At 33.2% G+C, this 16,331-nt stretch overlaps 2 protein-coding genes and 1 non-coding gene across 4 annotated transcripts; 2 read left to right on the top strand and 1 right to left on the bottom strand.

The window, feature by feature from the left end:
- Window positions 1–852: 852 nt before the first annotated feature.
- Window positions 853–2,254, top strand: LOC102601324 (protein FD). Its single transcript, XM_006340882.2, has 3 exons — window positions 853–1,647; window positions 1,814–1,895; window positions 2,015–2,254. Exons 1-3 carry the CDS (start codon window positions 1,178–1,180, stop codon window positions 2,084–2,086), a joined length of 624 nt encoding a protein of 207 aa, XP_006340944.1. The 5' UTR covers window positions 853–1,177; the 3' UTR covers window positions 2,087–2,254.
- A 3,629-nt stretch (window positions 2,255–5,883) lies between these two features.
- TRNAE-UUC (transfer RNA glutamic acid (anticodon UUC)) lies at window positions 5,884–5,955 on the top strand. Its single transcript has one exon. It is a non-coding gene; the product is annotated as a tRNA-Glu (tRNA).
- A 2,281-nt stretch (window positions 5,956–8,236) lies between these two features.
- On the bottom strand, window positions 8,237–14,400 carry LOC102601323 (protein MID1-COMPLEMENTING ACTIVITY 1-like). 2 transcript variants are annotated; one of them, XM_006340709.2, is made up of 10 exons: window positions 14,327–14,400; window positions 13,870–13,950; window positions 12,913–13,703; window positions 10,304–10,716; window positions 10,061–10,170; window positions 9,793–9,864; window positions 8,960–9,066; window positions 8,771–8,864; window positions 8,511–8,616; window positions 8,237–8,422 (listed from the first exon to the last, which is right to left on the bottom strand). In XM_006340709.2, exons 3-9 carry the CDS (start codon window positions 13,318–13,320, stop codon window positions 8,564–8,566), a joined length of 1,257 nt encoding a protein of 418 aa, XP_006340771.1. In that variant the 5' UTR covers window positions 13,321–13,703; window positions 13,870–13,950; window positions 14,327–14,400; the 3' UTR covers window positions 8,237–8,422; window positions 8,511–8,563. The 2 variants fall into 2 exon arrangements, with proteins under 2 accessions (XP_006340771.1, XP_006340772.1); XM_006340710.2 differs by lacking the exon at window positions 14,327–14,400 and adding an exon at window positions 14,223–14,320.
- Window positions 14,401–16,331: the final 1,931 nt, after the last annotated feature.

Here is a 16,331-nt window from a genome sequence, read left to right as displayed (position 1 = left end):
CATGTTTTTCCAATGATATTTTTTCCGCCTAAAACTGTCATATATTAATCCATTATAGACATAATATATCCAAAGGATCGTTCAACATCATTTACCATCCAACTTGGAAATAGTCTTTCCCAAAAAAAATAAAAATCAGACAACAAAGAAATTAAAAAATTAACTACAGTATGAGCTACAACATTAAATCTTCTATGATAATAAATCTTAAAATGTCATCCAACTTTGAGGATTCATCTTATAAAGTCATTAAACTTTGTTTTGTATCAATAAAATCACTCAACTTTGAGTTTTTTTTTTATAAAATCACTCAATTAAATTTATTATAAGAAAATTACTTAACATGATAAAACTTTTTTGCTTGAGTTTGAGTTTGACTTTTCCTCTTTTCTCTCTTCCATAAATAAAAACTTTACTCAAATATCTCTTTTTTATTTTTGGTAAATAGAGAGATTTTATACATACTAAACAGTTACTATATTCACTTGCATAATATTAATGATTTCGAACTTAATTGGATTATTACAAATCAAAGAGGAGATTATGTTTAGACTATAATTTCCTTCTTTAGCTGCTGCCTGCTAGTAGACTTGAGAGAAACCTTGTTGGAGGATTCTTCATGAAGACGTTTATTGAGTGATTTTATAAAAGCAAAACTCAAAGTTGAGTATTTTTTAAATACAAAACAAAATTGAATGACTTTACAAGAGAACTCCTCAAAATTGAATGATCTTTTTAGATATATTTACTTGATAATATACAAACACGATAGCCGACTAGGTAGTTGTACTTCATAAAAGGATATAAAGTTTACTACATTATTTTTTAATGTAAGTTGTTTTTAATATTTGACCAACAGTTTTACCAGTTGAAATGAAATTGGTTGATAAACAAGTTCACTCTTGAAACAAAAACTCAGTTCATATGTCTTGTTAACCCAAGTTGGTACGTTTTTAAGGTGACTTTATGAAGAAATAGTACAAACTCACCGCCAAAGTGTCAAGTAGATTATTGTACTTACCACTCCGACATGACAACACAAACAATTTTCTCTTATCAAGATTGCTCCCTAGTTAATGGTACTACTACTACTAGAAAGAAATAGTAATAGTTCAACATAAAAAGAGTACATTCCCAACTCTTTGTTCTCTATATATTTTTTTTCAAGAATCCAATTATGTGGTCATCAAGCAGGTCTTCTTCATCTTCATCTTCATCTCATTCCCCATTTTCTCCAAGACTCAAAACAATGGAAGAAGTGTGGAAAGATATTAATCTTTCTTCACTTCAAGATCACACTACTAATTACTCTAAAGATCATCAACATCATCTTCATGATCATAATCATCAAGGTGCTAATTTTGGTGGAATGATTTTACAAGAATTTTTGGCTAGGCCTTTTGCTAATGAATCTTCACCAGCAGCAGCAGCCTCCCCTGTTTCAGCTACAACTATGCTGAATTTGAACTCTGTTCCAGAGCTTCATTTCTTTGATAACCCTTTAAGGCAAAACTCAATCTTGCACCAACCAAATGTTAGTGGAAGAAAAAGGGTTGTACCTGAAACAGAGGACAATTCTACAGGGGACAGAAGAAATCAGAGGATGATCAAGAACAGAGAGTCTGCTTCTAGATCAAGAGCTAGAAAGCAGGAAAGTGACACTCTCTTTATCTTAATCATCATTTGTTCTTTTCTGTTGTCCTGTCGATTTTTAGCAATAAATTATGTTTTTTTATAAAAACACAACAGATAAACTATGTTGCTTCAATATGCTGATTTTCTCTGTTTTCTTTTTTGGCCATTGATGATTTTTGCAGGCCTATTTGAATGAGTTGGAGACGGAAGTGGCACATTTAGTTGAAGAAAATGCAAGGCTCAAGAAGCAGCAGCAACAGGTCCTTTTATCTTTTATTACACCATGTTTTAAATTCTGTTTATAACTAATGACTTTCTTTAATTAGAACAAACAAATAAATGACTCAGAATTGATTGGTGTTTTTCTTAATTTGGACAGTTACGCTTAGCTGCAGCTATTCAAGTTCCAAAAAAGAACTCTCTTCATCGGACGTCAACCGCTCCATTTTGAGAAAAGAAAGGCCTCTTATTATAATTTGTCGTTAGAGTATTAAGAAGGGAAAAATAGAAAGACGGTTTAGTCTTTTATGGCAATGAAAACAATCACCAGCAAACAAGCTGGAATTCGTATTTCTGTATCTATTCATTTGTTCCATCCATCCCTTTCTATCTAAATTTGGCTGGCATGTTATTTGTGACTTGTCATTTGAATAGACTTATTTTAAATAATTTTAAGCTAAAATAGCTTTTAATCAGTTTTATATTGTTTGTTTTTGTTTGGGTAAGCACTTGTTTAAAGTTGAAATAACAAAAAAAAAAAGTAATCAAAAGCCCTAAATCAATCCAAACAGGTATTCTTTTTCTTTCTTTTAAAGAAAATTAATTTGAGTAATTGGTCCTCATTTTATAATCTCACAAGTTTAAATAAAATATATTTAAATTATAAGTTAATTTATGTAGGGATATAAAAAGAAAATAACAAAAAATTTGAGTAATTAGTTCTTATATTATTAATATCTCTATAATTAGGGGTGTGCATTCGGTTTTTCAGTTTGGTTTTACATTATTTGGTTTGGATTTTTGGTTTTTAGTTTTGTAAAAGTGTAACCCAATCCAATCCAAAATAAATTTGGTTTGGTTTGATTTTCCTCTATTCGGTTCGGCTTTTTTCGGTTTGGTTATTCGGTTATGTCAATAATTAATAACATATATAACCAAAGTAATAATATTTAATCCCTTAAATGTTCTTTCTAATATAAATCGTAAGTAAAACTTAAAACACAATACTTATAAGTATACCTACTATAGATGTAATTCAAACATAAAATATAAACGTAATCATCATGAAAGGCAATAACCAAAAAGTAACAAAAGTGGTTAACTTATATATATATATATATATATATAATTCGGGTTTTTTTTCGGTTTTCCGGTTTTTATTTTTTAAAATTCGAAACCAAACCAAAAAATCAAACAAAATAATTTATTAATCCAAAACCAATCCAAATAAAAATTCGGTTTGATTTGATTTGGTTATTCGATTTAATCTGAATAGTGCACACCCCTATCTATAACTCTAATCAATAATCAAATGATTTGTTATAAATGGTACATAGATAATATGATTTCACATTTTCACCCCCTTTCGCAAAATACAATTTTCTAGCAAAGAAGTTTTAATTGAACCCTTCTCATCCCTTCGCTAACACACTATTAAAAAAATCACTATTGTTATGAAACCCTCATTGATAAATGTTTAGTGACTATTTCAGATGATTGAAATAGTAGAAAAGAAAAAATATTAATGACACTTTTCTGTATTTTAATGAAAATTTGTTTATCACTATACATTTTTTTAGCAAACTAGTCTGATGGTAATGAAGTGAAAAAGAATCAAATTTAATAACATAAATTTTTTATTAATTCATGATGGAAAAACCTTTATTTCTTGTAGTAATAATGGTGGTTACCTCCAAAATGTGATTTCGTTGAATAGAAAATTTCAAGGTAAAAAAGGTTTTGGTCAAGATGAATGATATTTTTCCCTAATAAGTAAACCCTACATTATGGGAATTAAGAATAATTTGGACAAGTGAATTTTGGATATTAAATGAATGAGAAAAAAGTAAAGTGAGTGGTTGGGAGAAGGTGAGGCCTCGTGTAACGTGGTACTGTCTTTTATTGCAATTTGTTAATATGTTGGGCTGGAATAAGGAGTATGTGTAGTAGCGCATCATACAGTCCAAAGTTTGGAATCATAGGTTATTTGGGGTAGAAATTGCTTCTCTTGGTTCCTATCACTTTCATTTATTTATTTATTTATTTTTCTGTTGTGCCATCACTGTCACTAATTTAGCCCAATGTTTTGCTAGGAATATTTATTTCTTTCTTCGTCCATATTATTAGTACTTATGTTAGTTGATGGTGATGCTTGATGCTCTTTTTGCTGCATTTTGACGTATTACTTTCAACAAAGAATGATGGTCTTGTTGTATACGTGAAATTGGACATTTATTCACAATCCTTGCCATAACAATATATTCAGTAAAATTCACCATGTAGAGTTTGGAGAGAGTAAATTAAAGTATATGCAAATGTCTCGAAAAAGTAGAGAGAGTTGTTTTCGAAAGACTCGGCTCAAGTGCATCATGAAGAAACAATGATTTAGATTTTTACCAGTCCTTACTGTGTAGTAATTCCAATATGAAATTTGGGATTCAATTTGTTTACACAAACTTAAAGCATTCGTGTTGGAATTCACTATCAAAATTTAAAAGTTCGAATTTTAAATTTTCAACTATATATGTTACGTAAATTGGGACAGAGTGACTGTAATCTTAGAAATAACCTTACTTCGAAGTAAACGATACATGACGTAAGAGAAAACACAGAAAGAGTGGAGTCATTTTCAAGGGCCATAGAGTCATCCTCATCCATGTCTATTGGAACCTTAGCCAATTGTGGTCAACAGATGTAAATGTGGGCCAATTGTCTTTTTTTCACTATATAATTGAATGTGAATCTGCTCTTTCTTTTTCTCTTTTGTTGCATCAATTATATACTACAACACAAGTTTTGTTTGGAACAATTGAAGTTAAAATGTATGGGTCCAGTTAGAGCTGTCAAAAAGGGTCGTCCCAGCTCCATCCGATCCAAATCTCGCGGGACAAGAAATTTGAAGGGCTAGGGCGGGCTGACCCTTCATTTGATAGGGCCTAAAAATGCTCAACCCAACCCAACCCTAGAAGGGCCGAGGGCTGGGGCGGGCTAGCCCTTTTTTGTTTCTTTCAAACTTCTAATTCTATAACATCAAGAAAATGAGAAGATTTTCAAATCAAATATGGCAAATAGTGGTGTTGTTTCAATAACACTAGCAAAAATTTAGTGCAATTAGCATGTATCTCGCATACCAGATATGCGAGTGAGATAAGAGAGTGACAAGCAAGATGGGAGGGAGGCGAGGGTGTGAGATTTGTATATGTATCCTAGATACATGCGAATCTACTTTGATAGAGTGTATCTAGAACGAATTAACCTAATTTTAAGTCCATATATTCCGAGATACTTGTATCTGGGTATGAAGATTCATAATATTACAACATAGCGTGTATTCAAATTATTAGATTTTATACTAATGAGATTATTGTAAATTATTGTTGAATAAAAAGTTGTGGCCCATGGGCCGACCCCGGCCCAGCCCCGATCAAGCCTCAAGGGCCAAGGGCTTATATGGACCGGGATTATAAGCCCTAGTTTTAAATGGGCTTGAAAAATTATATCTCAACCCTACCCCAATAACGGGTAGGGTTGGGCCGACCCCATGGACTAAGCCCATTTTGACGGTTCTAGGTCCAGTCAAGTCAATCGATTGTACCATGTTTAAGTTGGAGATCAATATATTGCATTATAGTGGAAAGTAAAGTGACAAAAAAAAGTTGAAAAGTGTCTATAGGGAAATTATTACTACTCCAATTCAATATATTTCAATTAATAAACTACATATGAACTAGGCAAAGTATTCCTTTACAAAAGTGTATGTTTTGTTTGATTCAAGAGAATTTAGTAGATTTTAAATTCATGTGAACTTCATATATAGGTTTAAATTCAATTATTTTGACGTACAAATCAAAATCAGAAATCAATCGATTGGTGTATGGTTCAGTTACAACTCTTATCTTCAATACTTTGTGAATAAGTTTTAACTGATGTTATTCTGTGTGTTAATTGGTTACCAAGAATCTAGTGTGTAACAAAAAAAAAGACAGTGTTTGTTTAAGTAACATATTCTCAACATATATAACATCAAATTCCGTTATCGTCCAGCGGTTAGGATATCTGGCTTTCACCCAGGAGACCCGGGTTCGATTCCCGGTAACGGAACTTTTTTTTTTGTTTTCGCTGTTCATATGGAAAAATTAATTAAAATGGTATCAAAAGGTGTACAACGAAAACTAGAAATCAATGCACCCCAAACAAGAGCTGATACAGCATGATCGCGATTATAAGTGTCCTATTTAGTTTAGGGACTAGGCCTGTTGAGGAAGGAACTGAGATGATTCATATGGAGAACTAGAGAAAGCATTTGTGACTTCTCTTTTATGATTCCAATGTTTCGTGACCAAATATAGTGACTAGGCAATGCTTCGCACTGCTACATTATCAACATGTTATTACTATATTTTACAGTTGATCAAAAGCCAGCAACATGAAAAGACGAAAACCATATAACCATCTCCTCTGTTAAATCCTCTGTTATTAAACACAACTTCTTTCCATCTTCCATCGAAAACCTACAAACAGGACACGTTCTCCCTGCACCATCTAACCACCTATCGACACATTCGCGATGAAATTCATGTAAACAAGGCAACACTCTACTATCTTCTCCATCCTTCAATCTTGATAAGCACACACAACACTTTTCACCAGCCACTTCATGATGAACTCTTGATTTATTCTGATTATTATTACTGGCTTCAATCACCTTTAACATCAACACATCCTTGAAAGTACAAATTGAGATAAGCAATTTCTTGAAAGCCATTTTGGGTTTAGAAGAAGAGTGATGAAACATTTTAATGTGGGATTTGATTTTATTATAGGAGAAAGGTCAAGGAAATAGTGGTTGTTATGTTAATTTGCGTGGGTTGGAAGGGTGGTTAGATTATTTTTTTTTGTTTTCAACAAAGGAGTAGCACCAACAAAGAGTGCAACTTCTAACCATTATTTTATGGCATGCAACTGTTGAGTTCTAACTTTTTAAACTTATTTATTTAAGTCATGTGTATCACATAAATGTATTCTTTGAGTTCCTAAAATTGTCTATTCTTACTTGGAAATTATGAATTGATAATGTTGCTTGAACTGTCACACTTGTATTCATATTTTTAGACATGCGAAAAGTCTTTCCGGACTATATGGATTATTTTTTTCGTTAGAAGTCTTTTATACATATTTCTCACCAAACCTTAGTAGCAGTTAATTAGAAGCATTAAAATTTTGCTGTTGCTTGAAAACGACATCTTCACTGTTTCATCCTTTCTCTTCTTCCCATCCCGTTTTGGGATCTGACTAATCTAAATTCAGTTCCACTTTGATACATACATGACGCTCTTTGTTCTTTGTTAAGACGACTTCATTTTCAGGACTTGAATCCGTAATTTCTAGTTAAGGATGAAAAAATAGTTACAATTGTATTGTAACTTTGGTGACTACTGTTTCACATTTTAGAACAAGGACATTTGTCGTAAGCAAATTGTTTCATATTTGTCTCGTTGACAATATGATTTTGTACAAAGGGGACGATCAATATTTGCTCCTGTACTATAGTATTTGAAATTGCTCAAATTTGCATTCCGCTAAACTTTTGTTCTATACTTCTTTTCATATATTTATCTTTAGCAAATTGTTTCATGTTAATGAGCTTAAAAGTGGATTATAAGTCAATCCGTTCAATTCTTACTAAGATTTGAGTACCTAATAAAACTTTTTACCAGAAAACATATCAAATAAAAAAATATTTCTTTAAAAACTACGTAGTTTCGCAACTTCTTATAGATCAATTTGAATTGCATATCGGCCTAATTTTACAATGAACTGAAATGAGCAGGTCAAAATGAGTCCAGTTATTAAATCAAACGGGTTATTAAATTTTACAATGGACTGAAATGAGAAGGGTCAAAATGAGTCCAGTTATTAAATCAAACGGGTTATTAAATTTTACAATGGACTGAAATGAGAAGGGTCAAAATGAGTCCAGTTATTAAATCAAACGGGTTATTAACATGCCGAAACATAAACGGGTTTGGCAGGTCATGATTATTTGAACTGATTTTGCCACCCCTAGATTATCAGCCATACTGGACTTACAAATCTTTTTGTCTTGGTGAAAGTTTAACCATGATCTCCTATGATTTTCATCCCATTATTCCCACCTATTGACCATAAGCCTCGTCCTTTGATGTACCATAGTAACTGGATAGGCCTTTATCAGACATGCATTTGTATTACAATTCGAATTTTATTCCTTGATTTATGGCTTTATGCTACATGGTTTGGGTTCACTCAACAACAGAAAAAGGGGGAGTTTTTTCTTCTTTATATTGGGGGCGTGGGGTGGGGGTGTGTGTGATAAAATCTTCACATTAACAAAGATTGGAACTGCAACAGCCTAATAGTTGTTATCTTTTATTTTCACAAAAAATACGTCATGATATTCATCCATAGTTACACCATAATAATCCTGTATGTACACCACATAAAACAGATTCTTACATCACATACATGTATAGTCACCAGTAACCATGTAAACGAATAAACAACTCTGGGTCATTTATACACACTGAACCTGCGCATCAAAGAATAACATTATTGCATAGAAGATTTAAACACACAAAGAAACCCACGTATCAAGTAACAATAGCAACGAACCATACCTCCGTATAGTGCTTTCTGATATTTTTAGTGCTAAAAAGCCAGGTTTAGCTTCTTAGGATTCCATGAATTGAGTGGTTGGAGGGCTTATTTTCGTCTTCTCTATACCTGCATCATTAATCGGTGAATCACTTTATTAAAAATGAACTTAAAGCCAAGTTAAGAAATTACTATGCAATTCCCAGCCAAATCTTGTTAAAACAAAAAAAAAAAGTATCCTAAACATATGAAATAGGGAGTGGAATTTTCCTGTGAAGCATACCATGTGTCCCACGTATCTTGACTTCGCGCAATTCTTGGACAAGAGCACAGCAACAGCACATTAAATGAGAAAGAAAATCATCAACACAACCTCCCTGAAAAGAAAAGAAAAAGAAAATCACCAGTGCACATGAGTTGACACAGCATGTATGATCAGGTACTTATTTTTTAAATAACTCTCTCTCTTTACCCTGATGTTTAGCTTTTTCCGAAGCTTCTTTCTGATGCAACATGTGTAACAACAGCAGGACAGTATCAAGGAATAAGCCATTAATTCATTACAAGCATCCGCTGAAGCTGCATCTCACACATTCAAGGTTTTTTTTTTAGTTAGCTTCAACGTATCAAAAGGAATAAACTGTAAAAAAAAAAAAAGCAGAACTACAGCAGTTGATACAAAAGGCAAGGAAATAGTTCTTGAATTTTCAATTAGAGAAGATTGCTATAATATATCTGATTATGCCCACAGAATTTGAATTTATTTTTTTATTTTTTTTAAATGGGTAACTTCCACAGAATTTGAACATAACGCTTCAATTTAAAGTTCAACATTTTATGGTGATTCAACTTAAAAGACATAATGATGGCCTTGTAGTTCTTATTCTTGCATAATCAATGTAATGCTAGTTGAGAAAGAGCTATTGACCTACTTTTGATGGGTCCAGTGACTTTTTAAATTGAACTTCAATGAACCAGTTCATCTAGTTCCTAAAGTTGAAATAGTTGACAAGGCTGCTAATACATAAGCTCTGTTAGATTACCAAAGATCAGAAAATCAACCAAGGAAACAAAAGTTTGACAATATCTGACTGTACAGTAGAGTGTAATGCTAAGATTTAACCGCAAACTTCTAGACAAAGAAAGAATGACAAGAGTTACTAATTGAACCAGTTCCATCATTTATTAACAAAGAGAAAGAAGATTAATAATTACAAAAAGGATGGTTTAGTTTTCACCCCAAATTACTCTCAACTAGAGCAATAATAGACAAAAAAGTTTTAAATGGAATATAAAGCCACTTACATATATGCCTGTCCTCAGCAACACTGGCAACTCTAGAAAATGTACCACAAGGAAAGAAAAGGGTTTTAATACCTGCATAGTAAATCCGGTATTAACTAGGATTATCTTGATATTGCACTTAATATAATGATATCGTTCCAAAATGATGATGTTTGTTATCAAGCGCTTTCAAGCATCAAAACATTGTGCTTTCTTTCTTAGCATAATGGGAATTAAACATCACAAGATACATGGAATGGAGAATATAGAACATTATTCTGGAACATACATAAGAGAGGTTCTGAACAGCAGCCCAGCAGATCTGAATGCCACTCTTCATATCGATGTGAACCCTTTGAGGAAAGCAGGTCATGTCTTGACGTAACTGATGAAGTGTTTCTGTAAATATTTTTAAGCATTTAAAAGAATTTGTTGAAAGCAGGCTATGGACCCTAGCCTCACACTTGATTTAAGAGATACTACAGCTTCCAACAGAAAATTACAGTTAAGCTACTACACTTAAGCAACTTACCTTGAAGTTGACTGTTTCTCATCACTTTTAGCATAATCGTCATAATATACCTTCTCATTATCAACATTTGAGTAACTCAGATCCAACTTTTTGAGAGGTTTGGCAGGTGAACTCTTCAATGATAGAGAGTTAGTGGCAACTACTTCTGTGACATCCAGAAGATGCTGAATGAATTCACACTGGCCTACATCTAAATTAGCTTGTGAGCGCTGTAGTTCTAGTTGGAGTTTTTCATTTTCTTTTTGAATTGCCTCATTGATAGGCACTCTTGGGTAAGAACAGGAAAGGTTCTTCGTTAATATTATTGTATCATCTTTAGAAGGCTCTGGTTTCATAATCACTTCTTGCACCTTCATATCTTCAACCTCCAGTGTGTATTCACGCTGGTCCATTTCAATATATTCCAACCTTTCCTGTCAACATATGGAAAGCAAGATCTATCAACTTGGAAGATAAACTAGATATAGGTTATTGTGAACATATGTATGTAAAAACTCTTTCCAATTGTGAGTGATTGCAGTCAAATAAAGCTTAAACATGCTTGAGTTGATATTTGAAGAACAAGAATATTAGGTAAAGTAACAGGTTACTCTTATTGTATCAGATGGACTGTCTTATTACCAGTGCAATTTTCTCCAACTTAAACATGATAAGAAACTCTCACTTTAAGAGATTCTACCTAGATGGTTGAAATAGTTAAACAACACAGCTGCCCCCTTCTTCATTGTAATAGACTTAAAATAGACGAGAGTTTAGAATGTTGCCAAGTTATCAATGAAGTTAGTGTAAAACCTTGGATACCAGGGTTCAGATCCTGGCGAAAACAAAAAAACTCGATGTGATTGCTTCCCATCAGCCTAATCCTAGGTGAGAAGAGTTACCAGATAGACGTGCGCGCTGGTGGGAGGTAGCAGGTACCTAATTCAAGCTAGTCCAGACACTACCATTATCCAAAAAATAAAGTAAGATAGACTCATAGTAGCTTCACTTTCCAAAAGTGCATGGGCCTGCTCTCATTTATATTCTGAGAAAAGACGACTTGTCCATATAGAGAATTACCAAACAGTTTATGGTTTCCATAGTAATGAAAAGAGCTGTTAAAAGAATTCTGTACACCCTAGCCTTCAACTATACTCATCATCTGTTGTGCATTTGAGAAGGTGGAGATAAGAGAATCAAAGTTGTGGTGCAGGGAGAGAGAAACATAAATGTCTTCGAACCTTTGATGGATGATTAGTTAAAATCCAACCAAGTATTGGAGACAAATCAGTTTTTGAGGCAATAATCCCACACATACACACATGGAACAAAAAATGTTGTCAAGCTCTTTATTTGACTATATTAATCCCATTTCCATATTTTCTACAGACCATCTGCTCGACCGCTCACGTAATTCTGAGGCGCTGCAGTTTGACTCTGCTGTCTCATGCTTTTCTTTCCCTCAATCATCTCATTGATTGTAAATCATCCCAAATCTCCAACACATGACCTGTGAAATTAGATTTTGGGCCTAACTCACACCCAAAAGCTAGCTCTAAAGGAGGAGGATTGTCCAAGCCTTATAAGGAGTCCACCCATCTCATTAACCACCAATGTGAGACTTTTGTCATTCTTTAACATCCCACCTCATGCCCAGATGCGAAGGTGGGTGGGCAATTTTTTATTTTTGGGGGCCCCAACATTGGGTGTGATGAGCCTTGCTCAGATACCATGTGAAATTAGGCCTTTGGCATAACTCAAGTCTAATAAGGAGTCCACCCATCTCATTAACCACTAATGTGGGACTTTTGTCATTCTTTAACATGACCCACCTTATAATCTTGTGGAAAAGGAACTACTCATCAAATAGCTCTATTTTGCAGGAAACAAAATGTATTAGAAGCTATTGTACAGTAAAATGTGTGATAGTTGATGCAGTTTATGCTTTCCATATGAAAGCTGTACTGAATATAGTTGTCTCATATTTGTTACCTCAATTGTTTTTACACCATCCTAAAATCTCAAACACATGACATACCTGATAAACTTAGTAAAAATGGACTATTTATCATACATAGAGCTCTAATTTGCTAGAACCAAATATTTGTATTAGAAGCTATTGTACATTAGTTGATCCCACTTTGTGGTTTCCCCTGGAAAGCTATAAAGAATAAACTATGGGATTTTGTGCCACTATTGTTGGTTTATTGTTACTTGTTCCCTGATACAAACATATTCATGTTTTGATGGCTTTGGCAAAGCAAAGAAACGGGGATCAAATGCCAAATCTGTCTTATTTTTCCTCAATACCATAAAAGAAATGTTGAATAGCAATTAACCAATCAAGTAATCTCTGATGATATAAAATGGGTGAAAGATTTGCAGGATAAAGAAATCTCATATCATAGCTCATAACATGGGTATCAAACAGACATCCAGAAAGGCTACCTAACCAAGATTTGCAGATACCAAACTCGGAATATATCCTTAGTTCCTTACCATGTCATTAGCAAAAATGAGAAAGAACAAAGATAGATCTTAAGATGGAAGAGCAATGAAACAAACAGATAATGAAAGCACATAAAGCTGAAGGGTAAACACTATGGACAAAAAGAGCAAAGTCTCCATACCCTGACTCGAGCATTATCCACCAGAGTGATAAGAGGAATAATCTTCAAGTATTGGTCAATCTCATTCTGAGCCCTGCGAAACTGGTATACAATGTTCCACCCCATAGCCAACAGATAAAGGTAGCTCCTGTCCTGACAGCTGTTGACCAATAAATAAGACCTCCTCAATGCATCTTCAAGATGTTCCAATGGCTCTCGGGTTTCCGGATACCTCTTAAGTTCAGTAATCTTGAGCTGCTCCAATAAATTTCCAATTAGCTTGAGATGCTGTGCAAACTGCCTGCAATTCTTCTTGTGCATCCGGGCTGTGGCAGCAGCTTTCACAATCATCCCAATTAGCCTCACCGCATCTATTCCAGTAAGCTGTGCGATATTTGCAACATCCCCAAAATGGTCCAATGAAGCCATATGTAAATCCTAGATATTCCCTCAACTCTCTCTAAATTTCAATTCAATAAGAAGCACATCTACAGATCAGCAGGATGACCACTATAACAACAGCAACTCGCTCAAAACTTTAACAAAAAATCAAGATGTCTCCACCAGCTCTTTTAATCAAGCAGGTTGAATTCATTAAGTAAAACTCGGGGAGAACAACATTGCCGACTTAATATAGACTTCTATAAAACATCCGCTATGCATAGTTCATCAGATTCAAGTTCCAGTCAATGTCGCAGACATGCAGTACCATCAAAATACACTCAAAAGCATCATATGTAATCAGAATGCACCCAAAAGGATTGCTTCCAACAGATCCCGTTGTAATAGAAGTGCAGCTATCAGAATTTCAGCTGCGGAGGAATCTCAAAAGAATGAGTCAACGACATATCAAAAATAACCTATAATAATTCTATTTACCTATTCACTTTTTCTTCACCAAAAACAAAATTACTAATAAAATGGAAAGGAATTGACACATTTTCAATAGAACTCCATCAAAATTGCAACAAACATTACCTGAATTAACGGTGACACCGTTAACCTCACTGTACTCCACCGCAATCCCGTAGTCCTTTCAGCATTCCTTCCAAGCTAAACCTATAACAGAATTCAATTCACCATTTACACAACAACAAAAAAAAAATTGAAGAAAAAACACTGCACATATCTCCATGCATATATTCACACTAACACTACACTCGATTTATGCAAATGTACAAGTTTTTCAAACTGAAATCACAAAAAAATCCAGTTATTTCGGTAACGACGCAGACTAGTACTAATAAAATTGGTTAATGCAATTTCCTATGAACTGGAAAAAAAAAACGTTGAAAATTGAGAAGAAATGGGCATGGTTTTCTGTGATTTACAGTCATAAGTTTGCGAGAAGAAGCTTCAGTTTTGGAACATTTGTTAGTTCCCAAAAACTGTTTCTCCGTGAACCAGAGAAGAGAGAGAGATAAAGACGACTCACGTTTCTCGTCGGTGTCTGTTGTCTGGGAGCTCCGTTATCTGCACTGTTTTACAGAGTGAGAAAATGGATACTTGTGGGACTTTTATTTGACCGGGAGTGCATACACTAACTGTGTTGTTGCCTTTAATTGACTGAAACACCCTCAATATTTTTTAGTTTTTCGTATGTGCCACTACCCTTCACGGGTTTTGCAATTTTATTTCTTTTTTTTGTCAAACCGGTTTTGCAATTTTTCTTTACTGAAAGAATACATTACTACTTTTTTATCACAGTTCATCTTTTGACTTAATTTTTTTTACTTTTTCAGACACAAACGGTGAAACTCACATGATATGCTCATACTGTTCTTTATTTCTCTAATTATTATTTTTTGTAAAAGTTAGATATAAACTTGAATTTCGTTTAGGGATTTGTGTAGGACTAAATTCTCAGAATTTTTACAACGAAACAACAAGTATTTATGCCGGTTGTAATATGATTTTGTTAATACTATGATTTAGGTACTAGAGTATATAACTACTGGGCAATTTCTATTTTATATGATAATTAAGAAATTATTAATATATTAATTTTATTATTAGAAATTATTCATATTTAGAAGGGCACATTATTAATAATAGAAGTAATAATAAAAAAATTAATTTATTTTATTTTACTTTAATAAATAAAAATTAAATAATATAAAAAATTCATTTTAATAAGATATTCTATTTAATATGGGATCGAAGGAGTACTAACCTAAATAAGGAATAAAGTATATTTATTGATTGATTCCACGTTGGTAAAGAGGACTAACAGGTGCTCTGGTAGTAAATGTTTGGATAGTCGCCCCAACCATTTTCAGTTTGCTTTTAGTTAAGCGGTGTCTCACCTAACTACCTCTCTGCCGTCTGCATCTGCACTGCCCAAAACGAGTATATTTAAATCATGTTTCAATTTTTTATGGAAAAGAATATTCAATCAAATATTACTCCGTTGGTTCATTTTGGACTTTTTATGTTTTTAAAAAAATAAAAACTAATATGAGTGTTTTATCACAATATTTTATTAATTGATATATAATTTTAAATTTTGCGAAAAAAATTGAGAATTAAGTAATTTATTATGAGAGTAAAACATGAAGAATAAAAAATATTTTCTCTTAAGGTGTTATAAAATGACAAGTAAAATTAAAATGCATGAATATAGTGGACAAAAAAAATAAAGGAAAAGAATACTTACTCTATAACCAAGCACAACTTCACGATCAAATGTTCATTAAATATTTCTGTACAATATTATTCAATACTTTATAATTGCCCAATATTGTAGTATGATAGTATCTAATTGTGAATACAATAATTTTTAATACCAAAGCACACGCACACTCCAAACCTCAAATTTCGTTGAACACCAAAAATTATTTATGCGTCCTTTAGCCTTCTGAATCTTCCCGCATTTGCTTCAAATAGAAAATTTTGGACTCAAAATGTGCCTTCATAAGTCATTTAGATTTTACAAGTGTTGAACTCTTTCATCTTAGCTAAGATTTTTTTTTTTATACAAGGTTGATCAGAAAGCATACACGGAGAGATGGTTGGCAATGAAAAGGGCATTTGTGTCATTTGGACAAGCAACTAAAAACAGTAAGAAACTGTTCCAGTTAGGAACATTCAATTATAAGACAGAAAATTACATCGTTTTTTAATAAGGTTAAAGTCAATTTATTTATGTCTATATAGTAGATAATATTGAACTCGCTTGACTACATCACATATTTACATGCTTATACATTAAACTTTTTAAAAATTCTGATTCCGACACTTTTTCGTTAATATGTGTAAATTACAAATTACAATTGTCAAAATGGGACCAACGGATATCCTTTGGAACAAGGGGCACATGCGTCCCAAGGACACGTCCCCTTTACTTTAGCGGTTGGTTGTTTTCATCAATTCTATGTGCCCATTATTCTCGCTCCTTAATTATTCATTTTTTGTTCTTCCTATCCTATTTGAATGACAAA

This window comes from Solanum tuberosum, unplaced genomic scaffold (assembly GCF_000226075.1).
Source record: "Solanum tuberosum cultivar DM 1-3 516 R44 unplaced genomic scaffold, SolTub_3.0 scf00020, whole genome shotgun sequence".
Taxonomy (NCBI): domain Eukaryota; kingdom Viridiplantae; phylum Streptophyta; class Magnoliopsida; order Solanales; family Solanaceae; genus Solanum; species Solanum tuberosum.
Note: the sequence above shows the minus strand (reverse complement) of the source record. Positions and strands in the feature narration are given on the sequence as shown.

Bases quoted from the DNA above. Each gene is read 5' to 3' on its own strand.
- LOC102601323 (XM_006340709.2), bottom strand. From the start codon at position 13,320: ATGGCTTCATTGGACCATTTTGGGGATGTTGCAAATATCGCACAGCTT. The intron at 10,717-12,912 runs GTATGGAGACTT...ATATGTTGACAG, and splicing joins TGGATAATGCTCGAGTCAGG to GAAAGGTTGGAATATATTGA. The intron at 10,171-10,303 runs GTAAGTTGCTTA...AAATATTTACAG, and splicing joins GAGAAACAGTCAACTTCAAG to AAACACTTCATCAGTTACGT.
- LOC102601324 (XM_006340882.2), top strand. From the start codon at position 1,178: ATGTGGTCATCAAGCAGGTCTTCTTCATCTTCATCTTCATCTCATTCC. The intron at 1,648-1,813 runs GCAGGAAAGTGA...TTGATGATTTTT, and splicing joins TCTAGATCAAGAGCTAGAAA to GCAGGCCTATTTGAATGAGT. The intron at 1,896-2,014 runs GTCCTTTTATCT...TAATTTGGACAG, and splicing joins TCAAGAAGCAGCAGCAACAG to TTACGCTTAGCTGCAGCTAT.